The sequence below is a fragment of the Lepidothrix coronata genome, unplaced genomic scaffold (genome assembly GCF_001604755.1).
Source record: "Lepidothrix coronata isolate B3197 unplaced genomic scaffold, Lepidothrix_coronata-1.0 Scaffold159, whole genome shotgun sequence".
NCBI classification, from domain to species: Eukaryota; Metazoa; Chordata; class Aves; order Passeriformes; family Pipridae; genus Lepidothrix; species Lepidothrix coronata.
This window is the reverse complement of record NW_016690339.1, coordinates 1,972,419-1,999,565: the sequence shown is the minus strand read 5'-3', so window position 1 is coordinate 1,999,565 and position 27,147 is coordinate 1,972,419. Positions and strand designations below refer to the sequence as shown.

Here is a 27,147-nt window from a genome sequence, read left to right as displayed (position 1 = left end):
TTCAGGCCGTGGGATATTAATTTAATGTGCTGTATTGGCAGTGAGGTATTTTGAAGTTTGACATTAGGAAGCAGCAGAAGTAGAGGTAAAGACTGAAGCTGGTTTTGAAAACCAAGTTCACTGATTCTGAATTCCCTTTTAATATAAAAGATTATTTTTAAAGATATAAATACTTTTTACACATTAGAAAAAGTGAATGAAGGCACTTATCATACATAGAAAGATTTTTTTGCATTACAATAAAAACAAATAAATATTTTACTTATGCAAATTTGGGCTGTTTCTGCTCCTGCAGAAGTCAATGGGATACCTGGCAGTAACAACACTGGAAGGATACTGGGACTATTTAAAAAAAATAGATTCATATTCATTAAAAGTAATAATAGATTTCTTCCACTACTGCAAAGACAGAATTACATCCAAATTATTCTGGAGCAAGTAAGTAGAAAATTGAAGAACTAGAAAAGCAGCCACTTTAAACAATATTACATTATGTGTCTGGAGGGCAGTAAGTAATAGCAGTAACACTTAAAGATAACTTTGAAAATGATCCACTCTTTTTATGCCTATTTTCTCTATATCACAGGTAATAATTATGAATTACATACAAAACCCTAGAGTGATAAAAAGATTTAAAAGAATTTAAATTTATATTTTATGAACATTTCAGACAAACAAAATATAACTATCTTTTGTAAAGAGCTATGTATTCTTTCTAAAGGAATGAGAAAGGTTGAAAAGCAAACATGAATTTCAAGTTAGAATAATTCAGGTTAAAATGTTCCACAGGGGGCCAAAAATAAAGTCAAGCTCCTAAATATATTAAAATTCTTGTCATCCAAAACTGTGAACAAACTTTCCTCACTACGTGAAGCCTGAGGGTATTGTCTTCCCATATATGAATAGCTTATTCTATTCCCCCAGTGTAATACCTGCCCATGTTCCCTAAGATTTTTAGAAAAATATATAAAAATTTAAGGTACACAGCACAATAAAAGCAGATATATATCAGGAATTTTGAGAAAGATACACTGTTTTCTATTGTGCAGGCAACAAACTAGGTGGCATAGAAAAAAAGAGACTAGTAAGGAAGATATGACCATTTAACCAAGAGATAAATACCAAAACCCTAAAGAAAACTAAGATAAAAAGGTGATGCTTCACTTAGTACTCAAATACAATCCTTGACGTGAAGGAAAACCTCCACTAGGAAATGCATACTAGATTTGTAGAAGAGTTATCACTTGCTGAACAGCAGAGGGAAGAGTAAAACAAAACGTATGTGCACATTACACATTTTGCCCAGGTACCAGGCGAGGGTTTTGGCACAAGAAATCTCCTAACTTGCTACAAATTATATCAAATTATTTCCCAGCCAAGTACTACTAAAAATAATATTTTATTCTCTAGCATGCTATACTTGAAAGCTTTTCAAGACTATAACCATATGTGCACTATGTATCTGCAGATTTGTTGTGCCTAAACATAACCATTGATCCAAACAACATTTGATTTGATTGTATTCCCATATAACTTTTTGTCAGGTTACAGACAATTGTTTGGCTAAGAATACTAAAGCATGTGGATATAGGAAATACTGCTCAAAGGAAAAAAAGCTTAGTATTGAAAGTAACAAAGCATCATTCTTGAACTCAAGACAGATTATTCTACAACTCTTATAGCACAAAATTGTTAAATCTACTAATTATGGTTGAGTTTAAAAACCTTATGGTGTCTTTGCAAATTTGTAATACTCTCTAATACTCTCTCTTTTCATGCTTTAAGTAAAACACAACTGGTTCTCATTAAGTTCAGAAAACCAGAACTACTCTGATGAAAATTAATACAATAAACCAGAAGTCTTACTGCATGGACTAAACACAGAAATCCAACAATGCACTCTGGAAAGAAGGGATACAATAAAAATCTATACTAGAACAAAGTATTCTTAGCCAGCTGTCAGAATGCTATGCAATTTTTCTTGACATTAGATAATGTGACGTGTTTTCCATACTTTTTAGCTTGTACTTTCTTCATTCTTTCATGAAGTTTTGTAACATTGCCTCAATCCCTTCACCAACGAAATTAGAGTAGCGGAGGTGCAACTACATTAAAATAAGCAGCTATATTTACCTCAAGTATTATTTAACTCATAAATACATTACATATATTTGCATATCAAAATATATACATCTGTATTGTCATTTCTATATATCAAAAAAGAGCTGGTCTACTTAAGCACATAACAATTTGGCAATGAAATTGAAATCAAATGTTTCAAATTTTGAAACACTTGAATTTAGGAATGCTTGTATAATATTTATCAAGCTCAATTACATTAAAAATTGACACCAATGTTCTTTAAAAAAAAGGCAAAGTCCTTCAAGATGAATGGACTGGGTGCAAATCCACTCCATTTCCTCTGAATTTTGGTAAAAAGGCAATCAAGAAAACAAAAGAGGAAAACGAATGAACATGATTCAGTTCTTACTAAAGAAAATTCACTTAGAAACTTGAACAAAACTAAGGGGGTAGAAGACATAAGACACATTCTAAAAAGATCATTGTCAGAGTCTCTCAATGACCATCAGATCAAATGAATTTAACTTACAGGCATAAGGATGTGTTTCCTAACCATCCTCCCTGTAAAACTTCAGAGAGTCTTTCTGATTTCAATATTATTATATGAAAATACTGGACCGAATTAAAGATTCACAGATTACCAAAAAATCAAAGTTTCTGCATATGCATGATGTTTCTGATAAAGCTTCCTGGACTGGTATGAGCCTTCAGAATTTGAGATTTACTTGACTCACATCCATTTGGACAACTGCAGAAACCAGCAAGAGAGGAGCACAGAGCCTTTAAGCTTGTGATGATCAGCTCCAGCAGCCACAGACAGACATTGCAAAGTGTAACAGCCCATAGCTGCTAAACTGCAGAAAGCATCAGCCGAAATTCTGGCTTCAAATCATAAACAGAGCCTTCCTTGCAACTGCCCTATTGTGCATTTACAAGATATGTTTTATTTTAATTACACTGTGTAAAATTAACCAATAACTGAAAGAAATATACTTGGCTAAAAGCCTCCTATTCTCAAATATATAACAGTAGCTACTGGAAGAAGTTAGATTCATAGAATCACTAAGGTTGGAAGACTTCCAAGATCGTCTAGTCCCGCCTCTGATCAATCACCACCTTGTCAACTAGACCTTGGCACTAAGTGCCATATTCAGTTGTTTCTTGCTAGAATTCTTGGCTAAAAAGAAGCTAGAATGCCCCAATATTGAAGAAAGCACAAAAGATTTTGACAACGGCTAGACCAAAACAATCCTTCTGCATGGTGGATCAGGTTCTTGACTCAGGGTTCTGAATTAGTCTTAGCTAATTTGACCTTTCCTGAATCTATTTCTGCTGGTATCTAAAATACAACAGGAAACTATCTTGCTATGAAAAAGTTGGAATAATCCATGAGTGAAGCTTTTAGTTCAGACATGGTTTAGACAAAGCTACATCAGAATAAGGAAAAGTTTTAAGCAATTTTGATACACATTTCTGAACTGGCTGGGCCAGAGAAGAGCCCATATTCAAGCATGTCAAGGAGTTGTTCCAGGTAAAGCAATTAGTCAGAAATTCCCTTCTTTCTACTCACCTTCTCCATGTATTATCTTTGCCATGCATGTCAGAAGGAAAAGGTGGCAGAATCTATCACACAAAATTAAGCTACAAGTGGGAATTCTTGCATCTCAGTTTCTGCTTAAGTTTTAACATTAGAATCTCACTAGTAGACGCAAAAGTGCACTCCATTGCTGTCCTGACACATAAATATTACTTGATACTTTTATGAAAAATATAAGCAGTGTTTTATCTGGTTCTTGCTGTCTTTATAGAGAAGGGAGTAAGCATAGATATGGCAGGCTTGAGGACTTCAGTCTCCAGCCATTAACAGTTTCCTATATTAGAGCATCTATTTTGTCAAAAATGCATAAGATAGTCAGGGCCAAACTAACATATCACTAGTCAATCATGGCTAAAAAAAGCTGTTTGTGCTAGGCTACAACAGTGTTCCTGCGACTAAAGCTTTTATTGCTCCTTTATAATAGTCATCCTCAATGAATATATTTTGCTCTGTTTAAACAGCAACAAAAAATAACTAAAGATTGTGTGTTGGCAGCATTCAGACTATCTAAAATGTGACAGCATATTCAATACGTGAGCCTGCTTTTATTTCCTGAATCTGCTACATTTGTTTCTGCACACCACCATGTGATAGTGTAATGAAATTAAATCTTTTACAGATTAACCACAGAGCCACAAACTCTCTCTGATAAATAGAATCAACTCTAAACTTAGTTTTTTAAGGATTAAAATGGCTTTTCATATCAATTGAGATATAAACCAACATGAAAATCTTTATAAAACTAAGCCATATGTAACGTTTACAATGTAAGAGCTTACAGGTAACATTAATGCAGGACAAACTGCATCACTGAAGGAATGAACAGGCTGTGAATAATTCTTGCTCTAAAAGGAGAACAAACATTGAGTTCAAAGGCAACTGTGTGCTGAACCCTGCTTATCTTCTCAGCACTTGAAGTACACACATTTATTAAGCATTAGCAAATCACCATTAATTATTTGGCTAATGGCTAAATAAGATAGTGCCTGCTAAACACAAACCAAAACTCTGTTTTGCATAGTGGAAGAAAGAGATAACTGTGGTAAACCATTAATTCAAAGTTTCATTTTACAGTCTATTTGCAATAAATTAAAATAGATTATATAAACACTAGTAAATTATTATATTGGAAATTGGACAATACTTTTAAAACGTTCCCATATTAATTCATAGAAGTAAATTACATCTTTATGTTAATAGAAAAACCACACAACTGTTATCCCAGCCCATCTCCCAGGGATGTTAATGACAGGTTTTTTGCTGATTTTGATGGAACCAGAACTGGATCCAACCTCCTTTGATTGCCATTATTCTTCTTAGAATTTAGCACAATAATCAATATTGTTATCAAATTCACAGCTTGGAAAATATAATGTATTCTATATTGCAGAGCTTGCTATGATTGCTTCAGTATGTTAATAATATGCTAGTGGCAATTTTAAAGATTAATGGTGATTACAGTAGGCATTTTTACACATTAATAGACAGTGAGATGTAGACAATAACATATTATAGTTACATATGTAATTATACATAGATATTTTTAATTAGTCCCTATTTTAAAACTACTAATATAAACTTTTATACACAAATGTACAGGTAATATGGAGTAAAATGTTTGATGACAGAGTGTAATATACATGTGTGTAAGTTATTTTATACTTAAATATACTGTAAGAAAAGAGTTATACACTAAAAAGTTTGGGGCTTTTTACAAATATAAACATGTGATAATACTAGAGCATAAATTACAGCATATCCTTTTAAATTTAAACACAGATCAAATCATAACCCTTCAAAATAGAACAACTATGATGATTTCTGGTAATTTTCAAAATATTCCCTATAATCTTTTACAGAGCATGATACTGTTCCCACTGAAAGAAACGACTGCTTCTCATTTAATTCAATGACAGCAGGAACAATTTGTTAATAAAAATACATAGCCTATATTCCACATGCATTATTATTTCACTGTTATCAAACCAAATAATAATAGAACATTTAAAAGACAAGGGGAAATAGAGTGACACAAAGAAGTAGAAAGCAAAAAATATTAGTGAATGCTATCGTACCGATTTCCACGGTCCCCGATGCCATGAAACATCACCAGGGCAAGAATGCACATTACATTGTGCCATATTAGGTGGCTTGTCTAGAATTTCACAGTTTTGATCACCCAACATTTGGCCAGTAGGAAGCTGACAAATCACCAGTCTTGTTTTTATTCCATCTCCACAAGTCTGAGTACACTGAAATACAGAATTTTATATGCAATAATTTTCTTAAGAGAGTCATCACATACCATTAAACCAAAAGATACAGCAATAATCAGTACATGTTATTACTTACTATGTTTATTTCCATATTCCCCTGACATCCTGTTGATGAATAAGGACTTAAAAGTCCAATCTTATGTAACGAAAAAAAATTCTCTCACCAAAACATTTACCAAACTACACTTTTATGGTTTATCAAGTGATTTTCTGCAGAAAGTCTCAGTTAGCAAGACTCTACTCTGTCAGGGAGAAGTAAACATTTGTGAGAATAAATGTGCATGTATCTCTTTCTTTACTAAGAGAAAAATATGGAAATTTGTCTTAAAACTAGTTTTCACTGCCAGACACTGGGCAGAAAACTTAGAAAAGACTCAGACACTGGGCATACTTTTACATAGTTTAATTTATAGTGACTAAGTGTAAAATACTTATAGGATGTGTTTTCTGGGTTTCAGTTTGCCTGTAATTCTGCAATACCAGACAAAAATACTAATTCTCATTCCTAATGAGCTAATAAAAACAACCTATAATAGTTTATAGCATTTTACTGTATTCCAAAGGATTCTAAATTAGACAAAAACTACAGCATCTGCAGTAACTGTATATCAAGTGTATGGCTATAGACAGAAAGAAAATGACATTCATTGAAAACAGAATGGCTAAATCTGAACAAAACGAGGGCAAAAAAAGTAAACTAAAAAAGTTACTCAACCAATTTTTCTTCTTTTTTCAACTCAACACATTGATTTATCATGAATAAGAAAAGTGGGCAGCAATCATATGAGGTCAGATTAGAATAAATGCAAAACTAATCAGTTTTAGCTCTTTCTGTAGTGTTTGAGCAAGAATGCATGGTTGAGATATGACTTCACATGGCATGGAGAAACTGTCCAACAGCATAAAATGCTTAATCAAAACATTCTAACCCAGGCACACCTTTTAGATGCCTGATCCTATCTTCATACTTCTAATTTGTGACTACAAGCCAGTAGCTACTACTACTTGCAGTTACTCTAGTCAGTACCTATGAAATTAGATGTAATAAAGTTTCTCTACAGCTTCTTGTGCTCATTTTTTTCTTAGACTAGCTATTGCACTGAGGTTTTTCTGCATACAATTAATCTTTTTGTAACAGAATATAATTTTGTATGTCTCAAGATTCAAGATGCTAGTGCAACACTATTCTTAGCCTCACACAATACTTTCTTCTTTTGTTTACACCACTCATATTTCCACTACAGTTCTGGATTTATATTTACAAAGTTTATATTACACTATACATATATTACAAAGTATAGATAAACAGGTTGAAACTCATTCTTTTGAAATAAGTAAAAAAAAGCTGTTCAGTTCCATTCACAGTCAAATAATTATGTTGCTATTTCTAAGCTTATGTGGTAAACAATGTTTCCCTTTGGAAATGAAATGCTCTTACTTCTCCCCAGTTCCCAAAGTTCCACCGCGGGCAGGGTCCAGAATCACAGTGTCTCGACTCTGGAGGTTTTGTTGCCTCATCACAATAACTAGCACTTCTTCCTTCCTTATCTTGACATACTACGACTCGACGGTGAAATCCACCTGCACAAGTACTAGAGCACTACCAAAACATGTAAACATATGTATTGCCATTCCATGATCAGAAAAATGTAAAATATATTGGTTAAAACAACTTGGTTTTAAACGTTAAATTTCAAAACTGAAATTTGCAAATAAAAATGACTACTATGTAGAAGTATTTTAAATTTGAAATTACTGAAAACTTACATTTTGAATTTAATATATTCTGAATAACAATAACAACTACAATAATAATAATTTTTAAAATTAATGTGCTTCTCTTTCAACCAGATCTGTACTGCAATAACATTTCTGGAAATGTTAACACACGTGAGAGAACAGATTAATATATTCTAAAAAAACTTCTTACTGCTCCCCAGGGTCCTGTTCTCCATTGATATCCTCCCTCAGAGGGACGGTTCCACTGGTTTAAATTGTCTTGTGGATGATGTACTGGGAGGTAACCTATTTCTGGAAAATGGCTTGGAGGGTCATGCATTTTTGGTATATGATGATAAACCCGTGGACATGGTGGCATGTTACATTCTTGTTCCTTAGATGGTCGGCCTTCAGGATCACAGTAATTCTCGGTGATTTGTTGATTATAGCTGACACAGACAACTTGTCTTGTTGCTATTCCATTATCACACGTAACTGTGCACTGACCAAAAAATTAACATAGTGTTTGAAACAGGAAATTGATAATTAATAACAGAGACATTTATATTTATTTTCGACAAGAAGAAACATATAGTTTATTTTTTTCAAGGGATAATTAATTATTTGCAATATAATCAATTTCAATCACACTTGCACAAAATATGAACTCCCAATTTCTAAACAGAGGCTTTGGCCAATAATCTAAATAGACACCAAAACATTTTACCATTAATACTTACAGGGGACCAATTTCCGGCTTGCCACTCTCCACATGGGCTAAAGCAGCTTGCAGTTTCAGCTGGTCGTGGTAAATGAGCACAGAAAGATTCATCTGCTATTCCTCCATGAGCATCTCTACAACTCACATAGCGAGCACGATTACCCTTCCCACAGGTCGCAGAGCACTGTCAGAGAACAATCCAAGCTCATCACACTTCAGGAGAACAAACCAAGATCATGCAAACATCTAAAATACTAACATAGCTTACTATCAACTTGGCTTCAGAATTAAATCAGATCTCCGTTTCACAATAATAGAACCATGCATCCAGAAAGGAAAGTGAAATACTGCTGGATGGTATGGGACTTAAGAATCCTGTTGGCTTGGAACTGAATTGCACAGCCTTAATTCTCATGAAGCAATTCAGAGTATATAAACAGGCAGCATTTAAACAATAACATGGAATAATTACACAGTTGCAAAGGCAATTTTTTTATTTATTAACAATAGAAACATCAGTAACTTCCAGAACATTTTAGTTCCATTGAAGAAAGTTTGTGTAGGAATCATTATCATAATGCTGATTTTACAAAAAATGGCAAATTAGACCTTTAAAGACCCCAACTGTTTAATATTACTATTCACATAAAAGATTTAAATGATATTTTAAAATCAAAGATGTTCTCCATAGTCAGAGACTGATCAATTACTTTTAAAAACACTTCCTATCACACTCTCAATCATATGAAAACTATTTTGCTCAGTCCCATCCCCTAGAATCCTGATTTTTTCCTCTCTTTTTCCCCAATTAGATTTGAAGCACATGGTTTGCTGGGAGTGTCTATCCCCTTCTTAAGAAACAGGTCCTTCTCTTAAAAAAATATTATAATTCCTTTTTAATTTACCCCAAGTAGATTTAAGTCTGAAAAATATATTAATGAGAGCTTTATGGAAAGATAGGTCAATGATTGGAGGACTGCTCTGCAAGATGTGACTGCTACATTACATACTGGTGTCCATGATCCGTATCTCCATTGGGTCACTTTCCCCCCATGAACTAGAGGAAGTGATGTAGTCCATAATTTTGTATTTTCTGGACAAGAGGGCAATTCACATTCCTGTGGGGGTGAGGAAAAAAAACAACTTTCAAAATATACATTTTGGAAGAGCCAAATGTAAAGCAAAAGGCTCTGCAGACACAGATCCTACCATTACAATAAGTCAGTGTTAATTAATAAGAAAATACCCTCTGCTAACTTCTCCCTGGAGTTATTCAGAGATTGTTTTGTTTTGTTTCAAATCAAGAATCAAAGAAAATTTATTTGAAGTTAAAACTGCATTAGTAATAACTAATAATATTGGCACTTGGAGAAAGAACAGTTTGGGGCAACTTGCTGGAGACAAGGGACATAGACATTACAGTGTCCTACTTCATAGCCACGGGCAGTACAGGAGTCAGCAAAGACAGTGGCTGTGCTGTCCTGTCCTTTATACCTTTACCTATTGAGAACACAAATTTGCCCAGTTTCAGTCAGTAGCCAAACAGGTCCCACAATTGAAAATACAAAGCATACTCAAACTCAGTGTTTTCACATGTAAGTGGAAATAAATTTATACCAATTAACTGGCTTTTATATTCAGAAATCTTATTCAAGAAGCCATGTACCAGATGGCTGGTAACTGGTTTACTCTGAACCATAGAATGCTTTTCTTGCCCTCTTCTCCTTGAGACTAGAGGCAGAATATGTGCTTCACGAGATACATGGTTTCCAGCTTAGCTGGACTTCCATGAGATGTATCAATGTGGTGGCCACATTGACATGTTAATTAATAGCACCTAAGACATCAGTTGCTTCCAGGTAAAGATAAACCCACTGACTGTATTAGAACCATTTCTTCTGAAAAATGACAGATTTAAATTAAGCGAAGTGATAAAATAAATAAACCAAGGTAAGAAAAGATAAGGAACTATATTGAATTGTAATCCATTTCTACAAAGTTTTTAATCACTATTATTCCAGCTACTGAATCTTTCTTCAAGTAACCATGTTGTTCTTTTAAGAACTATATACAAGTAGAATTTTAGGGAATGCCAAGCCAGTTAGGCACTATTATTTCTGAAGCACGATGGAAAGTAGTGCCCATTCTACAGGTTGGAGCTTTCCCAAATAATCACAGGCCTTTGGATGCTTTCAAATCATATACCCTCACCCTTCAATCATATACAAAATTTTGAAACCTTCAATGTCCAAATTAATCTTCTTTTGCTTTATTCCTGATGCTGAATTTGACATTTGTGAGAAAAAGTAGACAGTTCCAACAATTTCTTTCCTCATTTTAGAACTTATTTCCACCAAATTCCCTCAAAGAGTCAGTAGACAACACTTGTATTTAGATGCTTTTAACTAAGAAGTAGAGAGGTATTTTTTAACTTACTTGGTTATCTCTAGGACGAGTAGCAGCATTGCACTGCCTGTCATCACTCAAAATAACACGGTAAGTCCCAGTAACACATTTGACTGCACGCATCTGGTATCCACGTCCACATGTTGCAGAACACTGTTAAAGTCAATAGTTTCACACACTTGAAATAGCACCATTTATAACCAAATTTCACTTCTATTAAATTTTCTATTTTAAAACTCTTTCCAGAATGAATAGGAATGACTACTGAGATGGTGTTAACTTTCTTTGTGGCAGACCATAAGGTACTTAAACAGTGTCCATAACACACCAGTGTTTTGGCTATTGCTGAACAGTGCTTGTGCAGGATAAAAGCTTTCTCTTTCACACCTTCTATCCCCTGCAGTGAGTAGGCTGGAGGTGGGCAGGAAACTGGGAAGAACACTGCTAGAGCAGCTGACTTGATCCTGTCAAAGGGACAATCCATGCTACATAATGTCATGCTCAGCAATAAAATCTGGTGTAGAGAAAGTGGAGTGGAGGAAAGTGGGAGTAAGGAGTGGCTTCCAAATGAATCGCTAGCTGCAGCTGTTAATGTCTCTCCATTATAGTTCGACAAGAGCACACTTCAGGCAACTAAAACATTAGATGGCTGAAAAGAACTTGACATAAATCCTATCCTATAAATGTTGTAGTTCAAGCACAAATACTTGTAAAAACTTGGCTGTGAATGGCTACTACCAGATGGTACAGTAGAAAAACTGCAATGAAAAGCTCTCCGCCAGTGACATGGGTTGGGAAATTGCTTGTACAGGCTATTCCAGGATGCTATTTTTAATCCAGAAGAATTCTATCATGGGACTGAATTAATTTTTTATGTAATCTTCTAATTTAGTTTGTAGGAATGGAAAGCCATCACCTTGTGATCAAAAGGTTATACAAAAGGAATTCAACATTCAACAGGGTGGTTGTCTCTAAGGTAAAAATAGTAAAAAAAATAAACCAAATTCTAGTGAAAAATGTATTTAATTTCCAAAGGTATAATTATTCTGTATTTTACTAACAGATACGTAAAAAAATAAATATCAGCTGCTCTTCAGTTATGAATTCTCACTAACACACGAGAAACACTGAATAATCCAACACTTCTGTTGGTTTGAATAAAGTGATCTATAAAAGCTACATGAAATTGAGTACCTTATTTTTTTTAAACTAATTCTCATTTGGGGACAAAAGGTTCTTTCGTAAATTAATTCACTTTGTTCTAGAATTTTGAAGTCACTCTGGTATACATTAGATGAGCATCATTACACACAGGAACATATATTTCAACAGCATTTTCACATAAAGAGATAGCAGATCTTTTATCACTGAAGATAAAAACAAAACATAACAACAAAATACTAAGTCGTTTGCCTACTATTATTAGTATATACACTTCTATGATCTTAATTGTAGCTATCACTTGAATATGCCCACTCCCCTATAAACATTTGGTCTTTTACCTGTCTTATTCACCTGAACAGTTTGCTATCCACATTTTCATTATTCTGGTGATGTAACACATTGATGTGCAAAAGTGTCTTTGATATTAAGGTTCAGGATCAATGACTATTCTAACTTACATGTGGGTGTTCCTAAATTACAAGTTAGATAGCCAATAGGATCCTGCAAACAAACATGTTAATCAATTCAACTGAAATAACTGCTTAAAGATTCAACTAAAATGTTTAAAAGGTATTGTTTTGTGATCACTCATAGTCTGAACTATAAAACAAGAAGCTAGGAATCCTTATGTACTCACTGATCCCCAAGGCCCTACTTGCCAAGATGCACATTCATGAAGTTCACACGGTGTCACTGCTTCTGGTCTGTCATTTGGATTACAGAAGTCATCTCTCATTTGTTCATCGTGAAGTTGGCACCAGACTTGACGACGCTTTATTCCTTTGCCACATGTCACAGGACACTGTAACATTATTAGAATCATCAGTTTGTAAAGACATAAATCTACATTAATGGCTTCAATTTCTTCTAGTAATTTGTCAGATTTTAAAGATCACATACATTACAAAAATATTCCATGAACGTAAGTAATCAAAAAAACCCTAGTTCTCTTATGAACTCTCCATTTCCTGTAAGTAGTAACTCAGGTGCTAATACAAAGGAATCACTATTAACATTCTAAAGATACAAAATATGAGAACTATGTACAGATCATTTATTTCTATTAGAATAAGGAATACTTGTTTAAAATATGAGTACATATAACACAGCTTTCACTGGAAAAATGTTTAAACTAACCATAATTCTTTTATAGTCATATAATCTGTAATAAAATGAATATAATTCTGTTCTTCAGTTGGCTGTATAGTTCTCATTGCTTCATAAAAAGGAAGGCATGCATAATATTACTGTAAATAGATTTACTTTAAGTAGCTTCACTACCTCATATTAATGTAACAAAATCTCGGAGAAAAAATAAATTCTAGGAGTGTTTTACAGAAGTTCTCATGTAATTTTTTTCTCATACATCTGGGATGTATATCAGCTAAATCATAAGACTTCAGAATTTTTACTGCTGTGTGCCCCAAAATAGAATAAAAAACCCTAAACACTTAATGAAGCTTATTTTAATATTGATGACTATGACCAAATGTGCCTTAAGTTTTCCATGGTTTCATTACCTCACTCCAGTCAGTAACTGACCAGCTTGGACATAAGAATTCATTGCAACTCTGTGTTACAACTTTTGGAAGTTCCTGGCATTCTCTGTCAGGAAGACGACGACCCAAGTTATTCATACAAAAAGCTTCTCTGGTTCTGACACCTCTTGCACAGCTCCTGGAACACTGCAGTGTATAGAAAATATTACAAAACAGGAAACAGAACACAATAAAACCAGGTAAAAATACATTATTAATCTTAAAGGTGTAAGACATTAATGATTGTGCTAGCCAAATGTGTCCTTCCTATAATGCACAGACTGACAATATGCCCATTTGAGACAAATTCAGCACTTTGTTTAGTAGTTCCAAGATACAACTCTTGAATGAAGAATAAAATTGAATTTGTACTTACTTTTTTCTTCAAAATACTCTCAGAACTAAATTATCAAGACTGTAAATAAAACACACATCTTTAACTCCCAGATCTCTGCTAACTTCCAAAACCAAGCTGCAAACAAGCTACAGTTTCTTACAAAAGTATGAGAAAGTTGCTGAATTATAAAGGTTAGTATTAGCTGTTTCAATAAATCTGTATTCATCAAACATTTTTTCTTTTTAGTTAAACTAAAAAAATAAAAAAGAAATAAAAATTTGGTATGAATGCTAACCAGAACTATAATGGTACACTTATAAAGTTTGTAATTTGTACCTCTGACCATTCTGTGTAGTGCCAGTTTGCTAACATACAGTCACCGTGGCAGGGCTCTCTGGCTGGTGGTCTCTGCTGATCAGCACAGTGCCTATCATCCACTGGAGCACTGAGTCCTTTTGAACTAGAGTACTTCATGCAGCGGGTCTCAATAGACCGATAACCTGGACCACACCTTGATGTGCAGTCACTTTTGCCAACGTTGTGCCACCTACAAGGACAAACTGTTGTAGAAAGCTAACTATGTTTTAAAAAATACGAACATGGCAAATAAAGCACTCAGAGAATGAACCAAGGATTATAATGTAAATATAGATGTACATTTTAGGGAACAGACAGAACTGTAAAGTCTCTCTCATGATTGGAATTTTCAAAGCAATATAAAAGGATTTGATTCACGGGCTTAAAACAACTTTTTAAACTTAAAGGATCTTTTGTCTCAATCTCCTAGGTGACTTTGAAAAATGTAAGCTATAATTCTAACTCTTCATCCTCTGAATACTTCAGCATGGGCTTTCTTGGAGTCCAAAAACACAAGTCTGTTTCAAATTAGTTCCAGTTGTGGGTACAATTCTGATGGAAAATGTTTTCCACACGGCAATACAAGTTTTTGTGCCAGAATATATAGAACTGATTCACAATCCTGACAAAAGACTTTGTACTTTACCAATAAAAATTAGAAAAATACCCTAGCTTTACTTAGATTCAGAAGTGTAAATATAATGTACCCATTATGCCAACAGATTTGAGGAGAAGCAGGAGAGATGGGAAGGATGAGGGAGGTAGAGAGGGATGGAGGGACAGAGGATAAAGCAATCTGAATTACTTTGTTTCAATCTCAATTAAAAAAAACATATAAGACCATAATAGCTCAATCAGTTAGGAACCTCTGTTTACCTTAATTCACACTCTGTATTACACTCCTCAAAGACACTTGGTACAGTGGGTATAAGTTCACATCTTTGATCAGACACTACTACATGATCACTTTTACGTATACATGTCATTCTCCTTCTTCGAATACCTTGAAAAAGTACCAAAAAAGGAAATAAGGGGCTAAAATAAGAGTGCCTTATGGATTCCTCTCATCATTTAGGAATTTAACTGAGATACCCCATTAACACTAATCACCGTATACAGCAGATTCTGCCCAAATATGCTGACTACATTCCAGGTGGAGAACAACCTTGTCCCAGTGATCTTTGCCATCTCCCAGCTGTCCTACAGTGGTCTTACAGGATATCAGCTACGAAAGTGCAACAGTCCATTCACTCATCAGGCTAAGTATTCCAAATGTATCATGTCTGTCCTTTGCTAATTAACATATTTTCAAACCACCATGTCAACTAAGAGGTTGTGATCCTTTCCTTTAAGGAAGCAGAAAATTTGATCACAGGGTACCTAAAAGATACCCTGAGTGCTGGGAGAAGTAGCACAGTTGACAGTTGACAGATGCGTTGCTTCTCTAGCACATGATCATATCTACAGCCAGACTCAAAACCAGAAGAAACTCATCATCACGTGACTTCAGGCTTTTCTAGCACCCACTAATACGAGTATCTGTCAAAAAGCTCTGTACATACAGTTTTATACACTCATTTCATAAATATTGTGCCTTTATTTTTACACTGGAATGGCCTATAGAATAAGAGTATAAAATAGTAAAATATATTTTTAAAGAGCTTCATCCCCTGTAGCAGATAACAAAAAAAGACAAATAAATGTATAAGAAAAATACTAGACAAATCAGTGACCATCTAGAAATAGGATAATAGAACCTAACACATATTAGTAGATATACAATACCGCTTTCTAAGGATGCATTAGACTTGATTCAACTTTTGTTTTAACAAACCACTCCTATGTCTACAAAGGTAGGTTTGAGTATAGAATTGCATTGCATAAGTACTGAAAATAGTAAAAACAAAAATCAGAAGCTATTGTGCCCTTAAGGGCTCTGTGCACTTAAAGTTTACTGAGAGTAATAAATTTCTTCCTTACAAATAGGGGTGAAAAATCAGAGTACTTAGGACTAGTCTCATCCTAAATGCCATCAGGTTTTTGGTTCTGGTGAAAAAATAATTCACAGTACCTTGGCACATCCTGCTGCAGTCTTGCCAGGGTCCATAAGGATCCCACGTAAATAAATCACTTCTGTCTTCTATCGGGATATTGAATGAATAACGCACATCAGGGTTGTGTAAATTCCCTACACACAAAACCTTGATGAGATAAAATGATAGCTGTTTTTCAGTGAATATGGACATAAAACTATGAACATAATGTTCACGTAGGAAATTTTCAAACTTATGAAAAAAGTAAACATGCACCTGTAAGGTTAGCTCTTCTTCAACTCTATCAGTGCTGTTAATTCGTTCTATCGTATTGTTTGACCCACTGTACTCAAAAATGGCTCCTTGTATATTGACTTCTTTTTTTGACATGCTTACAACAAAATTTCCATTCAAGATAAAATTTCCATGAATATCAGATAAAGCTATAAGTGAAATAAAATATTGAAAATAAAGTATCTATTTAATTAAAAGGTTCTATCAATAAAATCTCTTATCAACACTTAGCTTTATTTTAGTCCATGTATAAAGTTGTATCAAATAGTTTCTAATGAGTGAATTCAATCCTAATCATCAGTAACTTTCACCTGAGCAGTTGCCATGGATTTTCTCTGCATTATACTAATATAATAATATTTGTTCTGCTGAAGGGCTGACTGCAGTCATGACTTCTAAATTTGGTTAGGTTCTGCTATGTAGAAGGAAACAATAATTATCTGTATTTCTGCCCTATTCTACAGCCCACATCCTTGTATTTGCTAGAGCTACTTCTAGTGAAGTGGCTTTCAAAAGTAAACTTGAAAGTAAAAATAAATTATTAAGTATTTATAATAGTCATTTAATACAATGACTAATCTACAATAATGAAGATGAATGACAAGTTAAACTTTTTAAAATCAGGTAGAATTTGTAGTACAGGCATGCTATTCAGGTGATACTACATTTGAAATGGTAGCTAATATCGGGGGTAGGGTTGTTTTTGTGTCCTGCGAGCTGCATGTGGGCAACAGCTGACAAGGAAAACATTTTGAGAACTCTGAAGTTTGTTGACTAGGATGAAAACGGAAGAAGAGACAGAAAGTAAATATGCATCAATATTTTTTCAGGCACTTCAGAAACAATGTAACTACTGTGAAATAGAACAACCAAGATTTTTGGTACAATGAGCTTGTGAATTCTCTGTTACCTGCACACATGCGAATATATCAACGACCTTTATACTCAGACATGATAGAAAAAGAGAAATATGAGATAACTGATAAGTTTCCTGATGGTCAGACTGCTTTGTTTGTAAACAAAGTGTATGCTTCCAAGATTTAAAACAACAAATACCTGCATTATTCTCAAGTTCACTTTAATGAACACTGTGACAACAAAGTAAAAAATTGACAAAATGATGCCACATGCTATAATTCCTCTTATCTGATAAATAACGCACTCCTTTAAGAATCAGAAACCTAATAATATCTCACTCATTTTTACAGAAACTAATATCCACTGAGAGACTCAGGCAAATAAATATACAAAGTAATTAGATATTTCATCTAAAATCTTTATCAGACTTCTGATAATACACATGTCTGGGACAGATCCCTGGTATGAGCACAAAACCTATCACCAACGTTGTACACAGGAGGCTTTTACCAAGGTAGTTGTCGTCTTCTGGTTTCCCTGAGTAGCTGTACTGTCGAATATCAATGTTTGTTGCTCCTTTGGGAATATTTACTACAACATTGTAACCTGCAATGTAATTATTCACAAATTAATTATATAGAAAAATAGTCAAATACTAGTAAATATGAACATAGATTTAACCAGTTTTATTCACAAAACCCTACAGTGCGCCAGAGACAACCAATGCTGAATGCCCTCATGTTCTAGGAAGTGTTAGGTTCTGTGTTCAGAAAAGTAAATTCAACTCTTTACCACTAACATGAGTTCAACCTACTCAGAAAAATCCCTAGAGAGCAGCACTCCTCTAGAAAGCAGTCAAGTATATCAAGTGGGACTCAGGAAACACTGCGACTCCTCAAAATTTAACCACAAAACTTTTATAGAAATCTGAATAAGTCACTTAACAAGAAATATCTCAATTCCCTGTTTATACAATTGAGGTAGTTTTTCTCTCACAACAGTATTTCATGACAGCACTTTAAAGAATGAGTCTTAAATAATAAGAATATAATAAAATAATAATAAAAAGGAGTCTAAAATATTGCAGTGTTTCAGGCCATATGCACAGGCAGATGTTTCAGTTAAATTAGCCATGCTTAGTCCACATTCTCCTGCTTAAAGATTGACTGCACTCCCTTTAAAATACAAATGCTTCACAAATGAGCCATCATTTCTTGTAATATCTCCAATTACTACTATGGTAGCCTTGTCATGAGGTAACAAAATAAGGTGCATTAAGATCTACTTCTTAAAACAGTCACTCTGCACATAAACATAGGTTAAAAAATCCAAACCTGTTTCTCACAGATGTTAATCACAAATTCTAAAGGAAAAACTGAGGAAGGCAAACATTGGAAACAAATAATAAACACAAACATGTAATCTGAAGTATTAATATAAGCTTTGATAACTTTTCCATCTATTTCACTGTGTTTAACAATCTTGCTGGGATTTAACTTTAATTGACTCACCTCTGTGGATAAAAATTTAAATGACAATATTCTTTTCCTTTTGTATTGGGTTTGGTTGGGGTAGAGTCAATTTTCTTCACAGTAGCTGGCATGGGGCTATGTTTTGGACTTGTGTTGGAAAATGTTGATAATTCAGGAATGTTCTTGTTATTGCTGTGCAGAGCTTACACAGAGTCAAGGCCTCTTCTCCCTCTCATACTACCCCACCAGTGAGGAGACTGGGGATGCACAAGAACTGGGAAGGGACACAGCCAGGACAGCTGTGTCCTGGACAACTGACCACAGGAATATCTCAGACCACAGAGTGTCATGCTCAGCATATAAAGCTGAGGAAAGAAGGAAAGGGGGATGTTCGGAGAAATGGCATTTGTTTTCCCAAGTCTCTGTTATCTGTGATGGAGACCTGCTTTCCTGGGGCTGAAAACCTGCCTGCCTATGGGAAGCGGTGAATGAATTCCTTGCTCTACTTTGAGGCTTTGTGGCTTTTGCTTTCCCTATTAAACTAAACTGTCTTTGAATCCATGAGTTTGCTCACTTTTACTCTTCCGATTCTCTCCCCCATCCCACTGGGAGGCAGTGAATGACTGGCTGTGTGGTTCCAGCTGGGGTTAAACCATGACAAATCTCATAACTCACTAACTTTCCAGTGCTTTTAACCTATTAAAACTATGCCACACATTTAAATGATTTCTAATTACAGGTCTATCACATTTACCACCTGGGGGCAGCAGTGCAATTGCAAATTGACACGACAAGCTCTGGATAAATATGGCTTGGTCAATCTTCCAGCATACTGGGACAAAAAACCAAAACACACTCAAAAAAGCCCCTCATCTCATACATTAAAGACCTTGTGACAACAGAATGAAAGAAGACAAAATACGGGGGGAAATTATAAACAAAACTGCACAGCACACTGTCAAGGATACACAAAGAGAACAGATCACATACTAGGGCAATGAGAATGACCATTGTCCAGGAAATCCTCAGATACTCTAATGCGATGCAATAATAATAGCCAACATAATAATCATGTGTACATAATTAGATTACCATTTCCTAAAATAGTAGCCAAGTAAATTAGCGTTTTGCTGTAATGAATTTTTGATGATTGCTTCACTACAGTTTAAACAGTTACTGACAACATTATAACTGCATGAATACAACCACATACCACAGGCTGCTACTGCCAATTCCAAATTCTGCCTTACAAGTAAAATGACTTATTTCAGTATGAAATGGAACCAAATGAAGTTATAAGAAAAAGATCAAGTGCACAGACTTTGGCATACTTATTTTATTATCCTAATTAAGAAGGTTTTGGAAAAGAATATTTCCTCAGACAATGTCTTCAGTCATTAGCCTAGGGATGTCTTAGACCTGTCATGGACACTGGAGTTTTAATGGTCAGCTAACTACAACCTCTTGTTTGCATTGCTGTACTCCTAGTTGAGCACGTCTAAATGATAATTCCAAATGTTTAGCATACTGTCTAGTAGTACAACTCAGTATCATCTTTTATATGCTATAATTCCAAGAACTTGAACATAATTTAAACATTCAACTAAGTATAAAGCCAAATAGTAAATCAAGGTTTTCCTCATGCCAAAACATGGGGCTCTTTTTTCCCTTCCAACTTCAATTTGAAGCAAATAAGTCTGTGACAATGGAAATTTGATGAACAGCAAGAGAGTGACAGTCACAACCATATTTGCATAAATAGTAGTTTCACATAATGGTCACTTGAATTGTAACAAATGTATTTGTGACAAAATTTGTGTACTACCTATAAGCAGCTTCTCAGGACAGACACAAGAAAAAATACACGTATTTGTATGGGAAAGGTACCTGTATCCCACCTTCAGAATTTTTGGTAATTTTCAATTGGTGCAAGCCCTCTGCCAGGGAAGAGAAAATCCAACAGGACACTTGGCATACTTTTCTCTTCACCAGCAACTGCTTTGTTCTATGAAGATCCTATTTGGCAGCTCTCCAGGTATCATTTTCACTTCACCTGTGGTCTCTTCCAACCAGTGAAGTGGCATGAAGGAGCCTTTAGGCTGATACTAACCTGGAGACTTCTCTCCTTATGTTCTGTGCTCTAACAACTTAATTGCACTGCTACACATGTACAATAGTCTCTCCATACTTCCCAAAACAGACTACATATAGAAGAATTATCAGCAGCTCTGTTAGAGAAACTAAATCAAATAAATAGGAAATACCAGGGTTATTCAGAAGATTCTCATTCAGTACCTGCCAATGAAGAGGAAAGAACATAAATATTGCTATCCCTGTTCTCTGGAAAGATAAGGCTTACATTTCACAGGCTATTTTCTTCACTATAGGAGAAAAGGAACCCCATCAGCTGCTCACAACAGACTTCTTGCTATTTCTTTACACAACCAAAAGGAGACACTGGAATATGTCCTTCAGCTGCATAGTTTCAGACAAGAGAATGCAAAGTACAAAGCAGGAAGCATTCTTCCTTTTAAAATACTTTTATTCTCAGCATATCTTTTACTCATATCTTTTGCTTTGACCTTAGGGCAGACTGACTTTTCTTGCCACTTGAATGGGTTACTATGTCACAGTGCTTGCCTCTGCATCCTTAAGAGGGAACGTGACTGAAAATCAGAAATATTTTTTGTTGATAGAAGTCCTAAAGAACATACACTGATATCCTACTTCCTTAAATGTAAAGCATAATATCGAAGCCATACTGAAATATGCATTAAGATAAAAAAAAAAAAAAACAAAACCAAAACAAACATACCATAACGAGCACTGTTGAAAGTACCTGCAAGTGTCTTACATGAAGAATTATCACCACCACAGATTCCACATTTGTCTATCCTTGCCTTGGAATTCAAAACGTGATCACAGCCTGCTTGCTACAAAAAATAAAAAAAAAAGCCCTGTGTCAGTTGTCCCAATGGAAAACAGCGAAAACAAACAATGTAAGCTTCCCACTACCCCAAAATATTCTTGTTCATTGTATATATCTAATGTTCCTTGAAATTCATTAAAAGCCTTTTAAGTTTTTTGGTGCTGAGATGTAAGGGCAAAACACAGTGGTGCTGTTGTATTAAGAATGTACAATCCAAATAGAAGACTTAATATGTAAAGAACTGTATAAGAATACATAACAGTACATAAAGATTTTGCATTAAAAAATCAACATAGTGTATAAATTTTAAGTTATATTTATATTAAAAGTCTTGGAATCCTAAAAGCAGTATGTGCGTGTACATGGTCATCAATTCTTTTAAAGTCTGTCATTACTGCAAAATAAGCAAAGGAATATGCGTAGACTATGTTGGTTAAACTAACACAAGCACAATTTTTGTTTACGTATCTTTACTTAAACTTCCCTTTTTATTGAACTATGATAAAAAGAACAGTTTTCTGGCATTTCCTCTTTCCTCTTGATTCAACACTATAAAAAAAGCTACATATTCTCCTCATCCTGAATTTACTGCTTCACTGCAATCAGCAGAACAACCTGGGCTTGACAAAAAAGTCTTGAATTGTTATAACATAGCATCTTGCTTATCCCAGCAAAATCTTGTGGCAATGCCATAGTTGCTATTAAGCAAAGAAGTTCCTCCTGATTTTACAATGAAATAATAATTATGTAATCTATCTACCGTTGGATTTTCTACTTTTTTACTTCTCTGGTACTAGAAATACAATGGTAATAAACACACAGCATGTTCCTTTCTTCTCTTTATTTCAATTTTGTATCAGTTTCTCTCTACTTACATGGACAATATTAACTCTCTCACATATGAGGCTTAATGAGGCAAGACTCCGGGTCTTCAGATTCAATTATATGTTCTTCGCTTAATTGCCTCAATTTCTAGATCTCTAATTTGATAGGGAATAAAATCAGCTTAAGCAAACTCAGAACATCGTATTTTCATTAATGTTTATTTGGATTAATATTTAATATCTACCATCTGCTAAAATTGATTTTAATAATTAATAAGTTTAGATTTAAATACCCTGCATAAGCCTTGAACACAAAGGTCATTGGTTTCTGCTCCACAGGGAGTACCATCAGCAACTCTGTCCTTCAGCTGATAGTAGGAAGTTGTTCCAGAAACTCGGCAAAAAAGTTTACAGCGATCTTTCATAGAAACTGGAAAGAAAATCCAACAGGTTTCTTGTCTGTTTTAAAACTTTAATTAAAGTAACATTTTTATTTTGTTAGTTTAAAAAATGCATAATTACTTACTACCACTGTATTTTGGAAGCCAGCGAACCGCAGATGTAAGACCATTGATGTTGAAGTGTCTGCCATCAAATTCAGAGCACTGTTGCTCCCGGAAATCTTTTTTGCCTTTTGGACATGAATCCGTATTACATGACCGAAATTTCATCCTGCGACCAACACAGTACTTTCCTCCATTTCTTGGCCTAACAAAAAAAGGTAAATGTAAAACACACTCATTTTCTAAAATTGCTGTTTTCCATTAAAAGTGGCTCAAGCCACTGATATAAAAGGCAAAATCTCACACAGCATTCTGTCAGCTGTTACTGACTTACACACACACACTTAACTTGTATTGCACTGCGCATTCATTTATACCCAAGAGAAGAAAATGAAACAATACTTGTAAAATACTACTGCTGAGGTAGGTAGTAATCAAGCTACTGATGTTTATTAATGCCTATTACGCTTTTACTTCTTAATAACTATTTTGCCGGGGAAAAAGCATTATTTAATGCTTTTATTCATTGAGCTAAGAATATAGCCTTATTTTTTTCAGAAGCAGCATCTCCTCAGTAATTTGAAATTATTATTTTACAGAATGACAAAGAAAGAAGACAATTAGGAGCTGACACACTCTTTTCTATAGTCCTAATATTGGTTTCAGTTTGGGGATCAAAAGAAATAAAAAGGGAAAATTGTGGAAAACACCCCATTTACTGTAAAGTCTAAAATACATTTCCTAACAGTCATAAACCCTGACACAAAATAATTCAGTATTAGTATGTTCTTGGGGAAAACAAGAATAAATCAATGGCATATTGATACTATCAATTACTACAGACTGATAGAGGAGATCTAATGGCAATCTAGTCTACTGCTTCTTGCTCATCAGAGAAAATAAAATAACCTGGGACCATCTGATAGAAGTTAATTTATCCCACTGATAATATCAAGTGGGCATGACTTCCTAGAAAAACCCCAAAACAACCCAGGGAGCAGCTGTGGTTCTGGTTCTGGACAAGTCAAGGGTAAAGTTCTCTTTGATTTTTATTACAGAGAAAGAAACTCACACGGAATTATTCGTTCAATGGAAGTTTCTCATTACAAAGCTAAGCTGTAAATGACTCTGCTATAACCAGTGTTCCTTGTGGGGCATTACTCGTGGCGATGTTATGGAAAAGCCTTAAAGCAAATCAAGAGTTTCACTAAACAGATTAGTAGGGAATACATATACTTCTTTTTTCAGCTCCTACTCGAAAGAAAGCATCTCAATGTTAAAAAAAACCTCAACAGTTAATCTTGAAAAAAAAAAGACCCTGCCAATGTAAGTCTTCGGAAACATCTATAAGTATAAATTATATTATTTAAAGACAAGGGCGATCTAAAAGTCCTCTGCATATCAGAGTCTGTAGGCCTATATCTCTTTCCAAACACGGCTGAAACAAGCATGTTTTTACTGGTGCTTCAAACTAATTTGTGCAGCTCACAATTGGTTCATTTTGATTTGAACCAATCCATTCTTTCTTAATATCTTCATTATGCACTAATGTAAAACACAATAAAAAACATACTCTGGTCGATTACACAGCCTGGTGGTGCTCTTGATTCCACCTCCACAAGTTCTTGAACATGAGCTGTAAGGTCCCCATGGCCCCCATTCTCCATCTACAGGACGCATCTCCATTTCTCTGCTCACACAAATTCCATGGCGGCAGTGCTGCACGGTTGACAAATAAAATAAAATTTTTAATTCCAAGCAAAAGTTTACTGCATATTTTAGCCACAGAAAGAACAAAATTTAAGAGCTCACTACACTTATCTGGATCCAGATATTTTCTAAAATGTTCAATTTCCTTTGAGATAACTTATCCAATACTCATATTTTTAAAAATGCTGTCTAGATTTCTTTGCTCACTATGAAAGCTACTGGATGCTGAATACATATTTAAGTCTTCTCACTTTGTCCAAATGCTTCTACAAGACTCTTACAGTCTTGGATTCCCAATATGTTTTCTTGCACAGACTTCAAAAATAGATTTACAACTGTCTTTTATGTTTGAGATTTTCCAGTTTAATTTAGAATTCATGCTGATACAAAGAGTGAAAACTCGTAACAAACCACCAAGCAAATCAGGGTGTTTTGAACATCTCAAAAGCTAACTATCTAGTGGGATTGTTTGGGAAAAGTAGCCAAGCATTTAAGACCTTGGTTATGGTAAAGCAAAGTGATGCTATAGATTCATGTTTGAACTCAGACTTTCATGCCTATAACAAAAGGTGTGAAATATTTTATTTTTATTTTAAAAAACCTTTTTTATTTACTACTAATTAAAAAAATTTGTTATTACAATTAAAATGGAATTAATAGTTAGAGAAATAATAATTCTTAGAGCAAGATACTACTTTACAATGTCTATTCTGTTACTTCAGATTTTTTTCCTGGTTAAGAACTACCTATTTCCAACTAAAAATTTACATAAAGGAGAAATTTTTATTTCATCTGCTGGGATTTACATTATTAAGAAGACAAAGATTGCAAAACTATTTTTTTGTAGTCGTGCCACTTATGAGACCTCAACACACTGTAACTGTAAATGGTTATTATTTATAGACAGTTTTTTTTTCCCGGAAGCATAAAGTGATCTATCTCTTGCTTCTAAATATTTACTGTCCAGTATCTGACTGGACAGTACATGACTAAAAAGTCTAAATGAGAATCTTATGATTGGTGCATGCATGTGTGACTTTTTCCAAAGAACCCACAGGAATTACCAGCACTAATCCTACTGATGACTTATGGCAGTTGGAATTCTAATTCACTTGTATGCTTTAGAAAATCCCAAGTGGTATATTTGATCACAACATAGTGGAATAGTTTACATACTAATACAGAATATTTACAAGATACTATAATATCAGAACAATGTATCCTGCTGACTTCTATTTGGATAATGTGTCAACTTTGTCCTTGACTCCAAACACCACCCGAGGCATCAAAGACTGCCTGTATCTGGAGACAAGACACTGGGCAGGGCTGAATACATGGGGTCAGTGCTCATATATAATAGAGAGAATTCTTTATTTTAGATGCCTGTTTGCAGACTCAGGATTAGACTGATCATCAATTAGGTTCGTAGTCAGGAGGGATTCTCCAACTCATATGGACAGGGAGTGGCTTATTCCATCTTTCCCTGCAGTATATACACGGATCAGTCACTAGAATCATCAAGAGAAGATTATGTCTACTCAACTGTTTCTTATTTCTGAAGCTTAGGCTTTGCCTCTCTACAACACGAAACAGTCTTGTATTACCTAGAAGGATTTGGGTAACTAAAATCTCTGGCACATAAAACAATTTCAGAATCTCTGATACACAAAAGATAAAATAATTCAAGGATTACACCCCTTTTTTTACAACTACAGCATTTTACAAATTTATTGTAGGAACCACCAAATAATGTAAATTTTACTGAACACACAAAAATTGTGTGCAATCCTTCTGAATACAGCCAAATGCCACAAAACTCAAATGTTGTCCAGCGGTTTTATTACTGCATAAAATAATACCTAAATGATTTTTTTTTCCTAATTAGTATATGCTTTTATTATATTGGTACTTATGTTCTTTGCTACTGATCATTTTGCTCTCAAAACAGGAATTTGTTCCAGAATCTGATTCTCTTTTCAGGGTTCTGCCTGAGTTCCTAATTCAACCTGATAACAAAACTGCCTGCTTGTATAACTCTTCATCACACCAACTCTTGCACATAGGCCATATCTTTTAAGTCCTGGATGCCTTCCTCTAAGAATATGACCATTCCAGGTGATTGTAATGCCCTAAGCAAATACAGAAAAAATCTAGATCTATCTTTTCATATAACCATTTAAATGATCCAGTCAATTGGCCAGATCATCACCTGCTTGATGTTAAGACTAATGCTTTAACTTAACACCGAGAAAACTATATATGTGCATATGAAGTCTCACAGGAGTGCTTACTGTTATTTTTTGTTATTTTTTTCAAGATGCCCTTAG

At 34.5% G+C, this 27,147-nt stretch overlaps 1 protein-coding gene across 1 annotated transcript in view; it reads right to left on the bottom strand.

The window, feature by feature from the left end:
- The window catches only part of ADAMTS20 (ADAM metallopeptidase with thrombospondin type 1 motif 20), a 97,993-nt gene that overhangs the window by 27,752 nt on the left and 43,094 nt on the right, over nucleotides 1–27,147 (bottom strand). Inside the window, exons 13-29 of the mRNA XM_017829152.1 lie at nucleotides 24,684–24,829; nucleotides 23,134–23,315; nucleotides 22,901–23,037; nucleotides 21,670–21,787; nucleotides 17,893–17,988; nucleotides 16,507–16,673; nucleotides 16,269–16,398; nucleotides 15,074–15,200; nucleotides 14,177–14,387; nucleotides 13,486–13,650; nucleotides 12,603–12,767; nucleotides 10,832–10,954; nucleotides 9,406–9,513; nucleotides 8,415–8,579; nucleotides 7,886–8,176; nucleotides 7,394–7,555; nucleotides 5,755–5,931 (exon numbers count right to left, since the gene is read on the bottom strand). Of these exons, the coding sequence (XP_017684641.1) occupies nucleotides 5,755–5,931; nucleotides 7,394–7,555; nucleotides 7,886–8,176; nucleotides 8,415–8,579; nucleotides 9,406–9,513; nucleotides 10,832–10,954; nucleotides 12,603–12,767; nucleotides 13,486–13,650; nucleotides 14,177–14,387; nucleotides 15,074–15,200; nucleotides 16,269–16,398; nucleotides 16,507–16,673; nucleotides 17,893–17,988; nucleotides 21,670–21,787; nucleotides 22,901–23,037; nucleotides 23,134–23,315; nucleotides 24,684–24,829 (2,670 nt within the window). The remainder of the gene's footprint in view (nucleotides 1–5,754; nucleotides 5,932–7,393; nucleotides 7,556–7,885; nucleotides 8,177–8,414; nucleotides 8,580–9,405; nucleotides 9,514–10,831; nucleotides 10,955–12,602; nucleotides 12,768–13,485; nucleotides 13,651–14,176; nucleotides 14,388–15,073; nucleotides 15,201–16,268; nucleotides 16,399–16,506; nucleotides 16,674–17,892; nucleotides 17,989–21,669; nucleotides 21,788–22,900; nucleotides 23,038–23,133; nucleotides 23,316–24,683; nucleotides 24,830–27,147) is intronic.